The sequence below is a fragment of the Mus musculus genome, chromosome 2 (genome assembly GCF_000001635.26).
Source record: "Mus musculus strain C57BL/6J chromosome 2, GRCm38.p6 C57BL/6J".
NCBI classification, from domain to species: domain Eukaryota; kingdom Metazoa; phylum Chordata; class Mammalia; order Rodentia; family Muridae; genus Mus; species Mus musculus.
In genome coordinates, this window is record NC_000068.7 from 26,378,688 (window position 1) to 26,389,346 (window position 10,659).

General features: G+C 51.0%; 2 protein-coding genes across 31 annotated transcripts in view; both read right to left on the reverse strand.

Moving 5' to 3' along the window:
• Snapc4 (small nuclear RNA activating complex, polypeptide 4) overlaps positions 1-1,974 on the reverse strand; it is a 17,897-nt gene extending 15,923 nt beyond the window's left edge. For 5 of the 15 annotated variants that reach the window (XM_030249751.1, XM_006497903.4, XM_011239065.3 and 2 more), the window contains exon 1: positions 1,862-1,969. Coding sequence is in view for 4 of the 15 variants with exons in the window: in XM_006497903.4 (XP_006497966.1) it covers positions 1,862-1,872 (11 nt within the window). In the remaining 11 variants the exon portion in view is untranslated. Of the gene's footprint in view, positions 1-1,861 lie in introns of all 15 variants that reach the window. The other 10 variants (XM_011239066.3, NM_172339.4, NM_001290419.1 and 7 more) reach the window with 5 other exon arrangements.
• A 2,136-nt stretch (positions 1,975-4,110) lies between these two features.
• Positions 4,111-10,653, reverse strand: Entr1 (endosome associated trafficking regulator 1). Of its 16 annotated transcripts, NM_026563.3 has the most exons (10): positions 10,462-10,629; positions 10,229-10,378; positions 9,805-9,873; positions 8,869-8,984; positions 8,217-8,624; positions 7,303-7,376; positions 6,811-6,922; positions 6,396-6,458; positions 5,995-6,134; positions 4,113-5,007 (listed from the first exon to the last, which is right to left on the reverse strand). In NM_026563.3, exons 1-10 carry the CDS (start codon positions 10,529-10,531, stop codon positions 4,911-4,913), a joined length of 1,299 nt encoding a protein of 432 aa, NP_080839.2. In that variant the 5' UTR covers positions 10,532-10,629; the 3' UTR covers positions 4,113-4,910. The 16 variants fall into 16 exon arrangements, 8 of the variants coding, with proteins under 8 accessions (XP_006498324.1, XP_030107861.1, XP_030107863.1 ...); XR_374114.2 differs by lacking the exon at positions 6,811-6,922 and having other exon boundaries at positions 4,111-5,007; positions 10,462-10,619; XM_006498261.2 differs by lacking the exon at positions 6,396-6,458 and having other exon boundaries at positions 4,111-5,007; positions 10,462-10,619.
• Positions 10,654-10,659: the final 6 nt, after the last annotated feature.

Below are 10,659 nucleotides of genomic sequence, written 5' to 3' on the forward strand. Positions count from 1 at the left end.
CTTTCAGACACACACTTGCTGGAGGTGGCAAGAGCCTGTTCAAATGCAGACAATAGACTATCCAGATGGCAATCAGCTTAGGGTTAAAGTCCCACAAGTTATGACACTCTTTTCATACCCAGGACTTCTGCTCTTGACTCAACACCTAGAAATGACCCTACTCTCCCTGAGGCCACCACCAGCACAGGTAAAAACACTTGTCTCTGTGCCCCAAGGTGCTCAGTTGGTCACCAAGTGCAGAAAGTGCAGAGCAACAGACATTCACCCCCTGTGATCCAAACCTATAAAGAGGTGCCCCGCTCTACACAGTGCTGACTGGCTAGTAAGTCAGAGTAAGGCTTAGCTTACTCCATGACCTATCTTTTCAGAACACTACCTGGCATATGGTGTTGTCTGATACTGAACAAGTGTCTGCTAAAGTACAAAGGAGGCTTTTTCTCTGGTACACTGTAAGCAAAGTCTGAGGGCAAAGGAAATTTGGAAGAGAAGTGTGAAAGATGATTCTAGAAAACACAAGCTCAGGTGGGTGAGATGGCACACCATACAAAGGCACTTGCTACCAGGCCTAAGGACCTGAATTCAGGACCAGTAATCAATGGTGAAGAGACCCTACTCCAGCTTTCCCTCAGACCTCCCCCACTATGGCACATCTACCTACACACAAGGAAATAAACAAGTATAATAACTGTAAAAAGCTGGGTGTAGAAGTCGGGTATAGTGACACACGTCTTTAATCCCAGGAATCAGGAGGCAGAGGCAGGGGGATCTCTGAGTTTGAGGCCAGCTTGGTCTACAGAGTGAGTTCCAGGTCAGCCAGAGCTCTAAAAGAAACTGTCTTCAAAAACAAAATAAAGAGCCGGGCGTGGTGGCAAAGGCCTTTAATCCCAGCACTTGGGAGGCAGAGGCAGGCGGATTTCTGAGTTCGAGGCCCGCCTGGTCTGCAAAGTGAGTTCCAGGACAACCAGGGCTATACAGAGAAACCCTGTCTCGGAAAATCCACCCCCCCCCCCCCCGCCCAAAAAAAAAAAAAAAAAAAAAAACCCAAAAAACCAAAAACCAAAATAAAGAAACAAAGAGCTGAGTGTGATGGCACATAATTTAAATCCCAGCACTTGGGGGGCATAACTAAGTGGATCTCTGCATTTCAAACCATTAGTGAGATACTGTTTCAAACAAAATTATCAAACACATTTTCACACCCAGAGCCAGAAATGAAGAAAAACATCCTGTTTGATTTCTTCCTACTAAGTTGTTGACAGCAGTCTTAACTGACTACAACAAAACAAAACAAAATCCCCTTCAACGACATTCCAATTACTTATACAGGGAACGTTTGTCAACCAACTTGGCTAGAAACAGCGGGATCTACAGATGTAGCAATAATCATTGCCACTGGATGCTTGGCCACCAACGAAAGAGTAACGTGTTTTGAGGCAGCAGCAATTCCATCTCCTCCCACAGCATCGCCCACATAAAGGAAGAAAAAGTCACGTTTTCAAGTCCTGAGCTGGGAGCCACGGTCCGCCTTTAATGACATCAGAGACACTTTGCTGCCTGTCCCTTCTAAGGCCTAACCGGGCAAGGCAGTTGGGGTCCAATGCACCCTTAGTGGCTGGATTCGATAAGCCAGGGGTGGCCGGTGGTGCTGCAGCGCATGCAACCGGTTAGAGCAGCGGTTCGGAGCACAGCACGGAGCAAATCCGGTCCTGCATCTCACCAGCTAGGGGACCTCGGCTGGGCTCCGGACGCGGGCTCTCCACTCCAGCAATGTCGCGGCCACGCCACGCCTCGGTTTCCCCGTGCTGGCTGCCCTGCCCCTCCTGGACACAACGCCTGCTACCTGCCGCCCGCCAATCCTCACCTTCTAGGCATCCCTTCCAAACTTCACAGCTGGCATCATCGCCCGGGCGACCACACGCAGATCATGCTTCTAGCAGTCGCGGAAGTCAGTAGGCTTGCACCGGAAGTCCCACCCAGGCTGCGGCGCAGGGCATGCTAGGAGGTGTGCTGGGGGGCGGGGCCCTAGCGAGGCGTTCATCTTTCTCCAGGTTCCCTGGGCTGTGTACTTAGCTCCTGGTGTTCTGGGTTTGGATGAATGATCAGTGTGTCGTTAAGTACTTTCCCGTGTGTGTCGTCCTCGGAGCCCACAACCTGGGACCGCCAGAAATGGACATTCATTCACTAAGGATTATTCTGCCTGGCCAACACATCACAGAGCTGCTGGCTAAGTAGTGGGGGGGGGGGGGCGGGAGGGCGGGGAGGGGGGGGTCGGTCTCACTCTTATGAAACAAAATACCAATAATTATCCATTATTAATTTTTTGTTTGTTTGTTTTTTCGAGACAGGGTTTCTCTGTATAGCCCAGGCTGTCCTGGAACTCACTTTGTAGACCAGGCTGGCCTTGAACTCAGAGATCTGCCTGCCTCTGCCTCTCCAGTGCTGGGATTAAAGGCGTGAGCCACCATGCCCGGCCCATTATTAATTCTTTTTTTTTTTAATTAGGTATTTTCCTCATTTACATTTCCAATACTATCCAAAAAGTCCCCAATACACTCCCCCCCACTCCCCTACCCACCCACTCCCCCTTTTTGGCCCTGGCGTTCCCCTGTACTGGGGCATATAAAGTTTGCAAGTCCAATGGGCCTCTCTTTCCAGTGATGGCCGACTAGGCCATCTTTTGATACATATGCAGCTAGAGTCAAGAGCTCCGGGGTACTGGTTAGTTCATAATGTTGTTCCACCTATAGGGTTGCAGATCCCTTTAGCTCCTTGGGTACTTTCTCTCCATTATTAATTCTTAACAGCTTCCTTAATTCTACTCTCCCTAGGCAGCTGGGTCCTCCTAGTGCCTAATAATGCCTGTGAGTAGGAGAAGCATGGCAGTGGCTTGAGGCTCAAGGCTGGTGAAAACCAAGCCTGGCGACTGGCCAGTTTGTGGGACCTGGGAAGGGCCTTGGTCTTATGGAGAACTGACTACAAGCTAGAAGTCACCTGCAACACTACTGGAGTGGGTACAGAATCATGAAATCAAAGAGTAATAGTGCATCCCTTTAATCCAACATTCAGGAAGCAGAGGTAGGTGTAACTCTGTGAGTTCAAATCCAGCCTGATATACAACAAAGCAAGTTTCAGAACTATATAGACACTGTCTCAAAAAAGAAAATAAGAGTCATATCAAGTCTGGCCCAGAGTTGGGTTTGGCCAGAGGGAGTCTGGGGCATTAAAGGAAACCTGTAGGTTCCTGGTGTAGGAACTTGTGTGGGGCAAGCCTGGTAAGAACTATCAGGCAAATTTCCCTGGGGTACTGTTGTTTCTTGAGACAGTCTATGTAGAACAGACTGATTGAGAACTGGGATCGTCTTTGTTCCTGGTACTCTGAATAAAGGCATGTACCACCATGCTCTATGGTGCTTGTACAACTTTAGGAACACTTCATACGTAAATTGAGAGTAGTGTAGTTGTGCAGCTCTCATCCGGTTCACTTGCAGTGGTGGAGAAAGGCTGACGGTTCCTCTTGATGGCAGCTCTGACTCAAGCCTTGTGAGCAGAGGGAACACTAGCCTGGTCTTCCTTTGTGTCCCGCCACCTTGCACTGCGATCTGCTCTGGGGGTGGGGACAGCTTCTAAAAAGCTGTGAGTTAAAGGGCCCAGTGGTTTAGTTGCTAGGCGTCCATCCACCCAGCCTTAGTGTGAAGCTAGGATGTGGCTCATCCGGCATGTTGATGTAGTGGCTCTGTGATATGTTGGGATATGTATGTGATATGTTGTGATATGTATGTGATATGTTGTGATATGTTGATGTAGTGGCTCTTGTGAATGCCTGACTCCAAGGGTCAAGAACTTGAGGGTCCGATAACCCAGCAATGGCAGGAATATCCTTTGTTTGTTGATTTTTCGAGTTTCTCTGTGTAGCCCTGGCTGTCCTGAAACTCACTCTGTAGACCAGACTGGCCTCGAACTCAGAAATCCGCCTGCCTCTGCCTCCCGAGTGCTGGGATTAAAGGCGTGCGCCACCACTACCCTGCAGGAATATCTTCAGATGCAGACCTTGAAGTTAAAAGAGCAGGGTAGCTCTCAAGCATGAATCCCTGAGTAAATGACAAGACAGTCTAAATGATCTTTAAGATTTATTTAGATCAGAAAGCTGTTGATCTCAACAGGAGGGGAAAAGGGAAAATAAATTAAAAAAAAAAAACAAAAAAACAACCTATAGGAAAGTGGCCCCCAAACCTTGACCCCTCAGCACAGCACAGGGAGCTGCTTATGTCTTGCCTGTCCTTCAAAAACCAGCCAGCCAGCCCAAAGAGCTGGTGCTGACCCCCCAGGTGGGTGTGTGCTTTAATTCCAGTCTGAATTGCACTATACAAAAGGCACACAAACACATTAACGTGCATCAAAATCGACAGCCCCAAATGGCTTTCCAAAGCTGACAGCACACAGTAGAGGGTGTATGAAGCTTTGCACTGTGCACAGTGTGTGACCTTGGTCCTATGGTCCTGGTGGGAGGACGGCAGCACGTACCAAGCGGTGCTGCCTCAGTGAGGCACGCGTCTCTGTACAGGCTGCTCACTTACACACTGGCTCACTTCGTGTTCCACTTGACAACACTGAGGCTGAGCCCGACCTCGTCCTAGAGAGGGTGGTGAAAGAAGCTTGTTACAAAACTGTCGTTTCAGCTTTAGTGGTTTTATAAAAGTGTCTTCCAGTAAATCAGTGAGTCTATCGAACAGTGGGACTTCATGTAAACTGTTAGGTTCAACTGGTGGAAAGGAGCCCCGTACTGCAGATGGCCAGTCACATGATTAGGCCGTGAAATGCTTTGATGAGGACTGCATAGACAGGAACACATTCGGAAGATGTGTGGTGCCTTCGGTGCAGAGGTGACGGGACCCGGTGGCAGGTAGAGCGTCTCAAGAGTCCACCTCATCTTTAACTTCACTAATTCTGTCGATAGACTTGAGGATTTCAGCAACAAGGTTCAGTGTGTCTGCCCCAGACACCAGCTGCCTAAAGCAGAGAGAGACCAGGGCCATTATTTCAGCCGTGCAAAGGCAGCCAGAGACAGATCTAAAGGAGAGAGCCCAGAGCTATCAACCAGGTTTGCCACACTGGATTCTGTGTGGCTGCCCTCTGGCCCATGTGCCTGTGCACAGGCCAGCCACCCTATAGTGAAGCTTAGGGAAGGCAACTAAAGATGGTAGGTTGCAAGCCAGATAAGTTCATCAGAAACTGATTCTGAATTTTGCTCTTTGCTTAGGCCAAGCTGATGATGCAGTACTCTCAGTGATGTGGGCAGTAGTCCCACCGCAAGTCCCATATCTAGTCATGAGAGCTCTACCAGGGGGACTACTTTGCTTTTGTGTTTAATAGGTCAGATGAATTAACTACATCTTGACAAGTTTAACAAGCTGCAGCTTTGGTGAGTGTTTAATCACCATTATCATCACCAACTGACTAGCTCACAGTATGCTCACTGTGGCAGACTTCTCCCCTTCAGTTAGAGCTGCAACGTACACAGGCAAAGCAGCTGGATTCAGAGGCATGGCATCATCCACACCTATTAGTGGGAAGGTTCTCTGGAACATCAAAAATAAAAATCCTAAAACGGGCATGATAATGCATACCTCAAGTTCCAGAACTTGGGAAATGGAAGCAGGAAATCTCTGAGTCTGAGGCTAACCCGGTCTACACATACTGTCAGAGAAGCCAGGGAGACTTTGTCTTAAAAACCCAAACAAAACAAAAATCCCTCAAAAAAAAACCAAGCCAGGTGAGGGGGTGCATGCTTTGAACTCTAGCACTTGAGTGCAGAGGCAGAAGGATCTGTGTGAGGTCAAGGTCAGCCTAGTGTACATAGCTCCAGGCCAGTCAGTGCTACAGAGTGAGACCCTGTCTCAAAACAAGAGACCACTCTTACTTGATTGACTATAGTATGACTGAGCCGGTCAGCACCTTTCCCTTGCTGGTCCAGCCAGAGGCCGCCCGGGGACTCACTTTATGGATGCGTGTGCACTGTTCATGACAAGGTGGAGGTTCTGCAAGGCCACGTCGGTGTTCTGCTTCACTACAGAAAGGCTGGCACCCTGGCCTGACCGCAGGGCTTCATTTTCTCGCCTCAAGTTTGAGAGCTGGGCCTAGAGAGAAGGGCGAAGTTAGTGCTCCCGAGGCAATTCAGCCTCTGCATCACGACGGGCACACATCTGGACACGGGGACCAGCCTGGCCCTGGCCTGTTCAAAACAGGTGCTTCTTGCCTCTGTAGCCCAGGCTGGCCTTAAATGTACAACTATCCTTTTCCTCAGCCTCCTGACTGCTCCGACCGCTGTGCTTGGCTTACACTATTTTCTCCCTCCCTGAACTCACATGTATGACAGCCAAACCTTTCTCTTTACTTACCTGAAGCAAATTTATTTCCTGTTTCAGCTTCAAGACATGATTTTCTGCTTTTACAGCCCGTTTCTGTGGCCCCCAAAAAAATAAACACAATGCACATCACCAAGGCTGTGTTAATACAGGACACCTACCTCAGGAGGCAGCAGTGCGCTATAACCTACCTTCCTGATTCCTCTGCCCATGGGTGCCTGCCCATGGGTGCCCACCCCTGGGACCAGCATCAGGGACCACCCACCCCGATAGAGAACCCTTTCACAGTGTCAGCGTATGCTGGCCCACTACAGTTCACACACTCAGCACGGTGAGAGCCGCCTGCTGAGCTCAGGGTCCAGCTGTGGACTCTGGCAACAGTAACAAGTGCTCTCTTGCAGCAGCAGCCCGGCCCTGCCCACTACCCCAGAGCGGAGCCCCTCCGTACGGTCATCAGTTCAAGGTTCTGTTCGACTTGCTGGACTACTGACTCGAGGTCATGGAAGTCACTCTCCTCCTTGATCATCTTCGCCTCCAACTTCCGTTCGAGTGTCCTCACCCTCAGTAGAGGAAAAACTGAGGTAAGTACTCCAGGCCACTGTCAAGAATGCTTCCAACAGCACTTTAGTCTGATTAGCTGGTGAAACCCACTAGAACCTATGGATGGAGCAGCTGCTTCAGGCAGCCACAGGATGTCAATGGCCTCCAGCCCGAGTAGCTTTATGCTCCCAATAGAAGGCCCAGAGACCATTTTCTCAAGCTCTGCCAACCAAGACAAAATCCAGCCGACTGTCTTAGAAAGACTAAAGCAGAGCAGGAAAGTGCGTCTGCGGCTTTAGGTCTAGGGATGACAAGCAGCAAGGCTCCTCAGCCCGTGGAGCCAGGTTCCCTGAATGGTAGAGGAGGGTTTAAGGTGATGCCCAACTACAAGTTTACATACATTTCTGTTTGAGTTTCAGAGAAGCTCTGAACCTCATTTAGCTTTCTTCTGAGCTTAGAGTTTTCATCTTTCAGCTGTAGAAAAAAAAAAAGTCCTCATTAGACACCCGGTATGTCTCCCTCACAAGCGAACATGCTTCTGTTCTGAAATATTCTCTTTTGTGGGTCTGGAGGTGGAGCCTTATGCATTCGGGGCGGGCCAAGAGGTATGAAGATGCATCCCATGTGTCCATGAAATGTCTTTTTGAGACAGCATCTCCTGCAACCTAGTTTGCCCTTTACTTGTTCCCATGTAGCCAAGAATGGCCTTGCACGTCTCTTCCTCCTGCCTTCACCTTCCAGCGCTGGGATGACAGTTGCGTACTTCCATGCCCAGCTCTGGAACATAAACAGCTCAGGTCAAATGGCATCACCCTCAAGTGATGGAGGAGGAGAAGATGACCTGTGGCCACACACTTTACTTTTTCTAGGTGACTTATGGTTTTAAGGCCTTCCATCATGTGGGGCATTCAGCAAGATGACTCTTAGCCAACACTTCCAATAGACCATTTCTTCATGCTAGCTCGTGTCTGCCTGCCTGTGACCTCACCACAGTACTTCTCAGTCTGCTATACTAACTGCACAGCCAAAACCAACCCAAGGAAGAGCTCTCCATAGAGAAATTCCTTTTTCTCTCTTATTTTTCAGCATTCAGGATCTAACCCAGGACTTTCCAAGTGCTAGGAGAAAATTACCACTGAGCTATCTATTATCTCTATCTTTAGACCCCTCTTCAGGGCAATTCTACATCAAGCCATTATATGACTAACTGCCTTGTCCGTGGCATTGAGCCCAGGCCACCCAGGAAGTAGATGACTGCAGCTCCTCTCCACAACACAGCTCAGCTGTGTTGGGTGCCACACTGCCCTCACTTACTGCTTCATAACTTATCTGCAGCGTCCGCAGGTGTCTGTCCCCTAGGGATTCTTCATGAGCTGCAAAGTCTGCATTAGGACTCCCAGCTGGAGACGCTGGGGAGATCCTGGAGTCGGTGTCACTCAGCGTCCATGGGGGCAAAGACTCGGGACATGCCAGCTCTGACGAGTTGGAGAAAAAGGAAAGGTAGGTGTCACAGGGCGGTGAGTCCTGTGTGTCTCTAGAGGAATGAGTCTGATCCACGGCAGATGGCAAGTAGGTTATATTCCATCCATCATCTTCATCCTCCTCTAGGTTGCTGGCTCTTGTTGGGTCTTCAAAAAATGGCTGCTGAGATTCCAGGCCATATCCCATGAGCTGGGAGGCAGGGGAGCTGTGCTCTAGTCCCAGTGGGTGCCTTGAGGCTTCCTAAAAACAGTGGAGAGAAACACTGCAGACTGGAAGCCAATGCTCAGCCTTCTCTATGCTCCCACAAAGAAGGCCCATCTCATCTACCAAAAGGGGGCCAAGCAGCTGTTCCACCCATACACAGTCTCTCTGTCAGCAGCCATATCTGTCCTGCTTTGCTCCCCACACTCAAGTGTCTGCCTCCAAAGCTGTAAGGTACAAGAGATGTCCTTTAAGGCAACCACTGACAGCTTCCCAGATGTACCTTTGGGTAAATTCGGCTGGTGGTCGTGTCTTCTTTTGACAGGCTGAGGTTCTTGGTTTTCAAAAACTCTTTGAAGGAGAATGGATTGGCTTCTTCAAGGTCTTCAAGTTTGTCACCTGAAAAAACGAACACCACAGAAGACTGTGAAAGGGCCCAACATCCTGTGTTACCATCACGTTTCAACTGTAACTCAAAGAACATTACAGAACATGAGAGCTGCCAAAGAGGTTAGAGAATATGCAGGCTCTCACCCTTTGGCCTCCTTGAGACAACCCTTGCCACTTTAAAAGAAACAAAAAATGCTGTGCCAAACAAAGGTCAAGTCCAGGGGTCCACCCACATTCAGGTAACTGATCTACCTCTGAGTCATATGCCCAGTTCCCCAGTAAAGCCTGTAGGTTGCTGAGGCTGACTTCACTCCACCCCCCTACACATACTACCCCCTGTGCGCACACACAAACACACAACACAGTGGGCTGAAGGCTACTGTAGGCGATTCAAAGCTGCTGAGATGCCACAGTGCATCTCAGGAACTGCTCTATGCCATCCCTTCCTCTGACCTTCTCTCCAACTACCCTAGTTGACCAGCCTCTACCTCCACACCTATCAGACTCAGTTGCTTATGTGGGTCTCATAACACCTACATCTTATGTCGCTTTTTTCTTTTTCTTGGTTTTTCAAGACAGGGTTTCTCTGTGTAGCCCTGGCTGTCCTGGAACTCACTCTGTAGACCAGGCTGACCTCGAACTCAGAAATCCGCCTACCTCTGCCTCCCAAGTGCTGGGATTAAAGGCGTGCGCCACCACTGCCCGGCTCCACTGCTCTTTTGGGCTCCAGGTATATACCCCTTAAACCCTGTCATCCTGAAAGCCCATGGCCAGACCCCTGCCAGGCACTGAGTCTAAGAGGGAAAGAAGACCCACTGAGCTACTCTACCTCCAAAGCGCGTCTCAGGGGCTCCCGAAGGACCTTGGTTAGTACATTTCCCCTTTCCATAGCCAAAACCTGCAAAAAGACATGGTCAGCTCACCGTGATCACAGCAAGCCTTATGACTGCAGCGTTTGTCCAGGGAGGTGAAGACCGCAGACGCCTGACTCCCACTGAGTCTGGGACTAGAAAGCTGTCTTCTGAGGCTGGATGCGGTAAACTACACATCCCTGCGCGCTCTAAGAGCAGCTGCAGGTGGAACGCAGACCCGCTAGGTCCAGCCCCTGGCCTTGCCCAAGCCGGTGGGCTTAAGTGGCCTCCGAGCTCCACCAGGCACTACCTTCCTGCCTTGAGGCGGGCGGGCGGGCTGTGGGGAGGGCTCCCCGCGCTGCCCAGCTCCGCACTGTGGCCGGCGCCCCGACCGACTCTCACCTGTGTCTCCTACCGAAGCCAGCACCGGGCTGGGCACATAGCACATAAACGTCGGCCGAAAGCCGAAGAGATGGGGGTGCAGGTCCCCGCCATGGGGGCGCTCACAGTCTAGCTGGGGGAGACAAGACCGGCGCTCATAGAACGCAGGAGCTGTAAGCGACAACGAGAGCGGCTTCACCGCGGGCCGCCGCCGCCCGCGCCCCCCGGCCCTGCCCCAGCCGCGCGCCGCTCACCGTCGGGAACCACAAGGCTCCGCGTCCGCGATAGAGGGGGCGCGCCCTGCCGCCGCGCGTAGCCCGACATCGCCGCGCCCTAACCCGGCCGCGGCCCCATGGCCCGCAAGGCAGTCGCCGGCCCCTGCCTCATCCGGCTCGGCGGGCCGGAAGCCAGCGCCGAACGCCGCGGGGCGGGGTCGGAAGCGGAAGTGACCG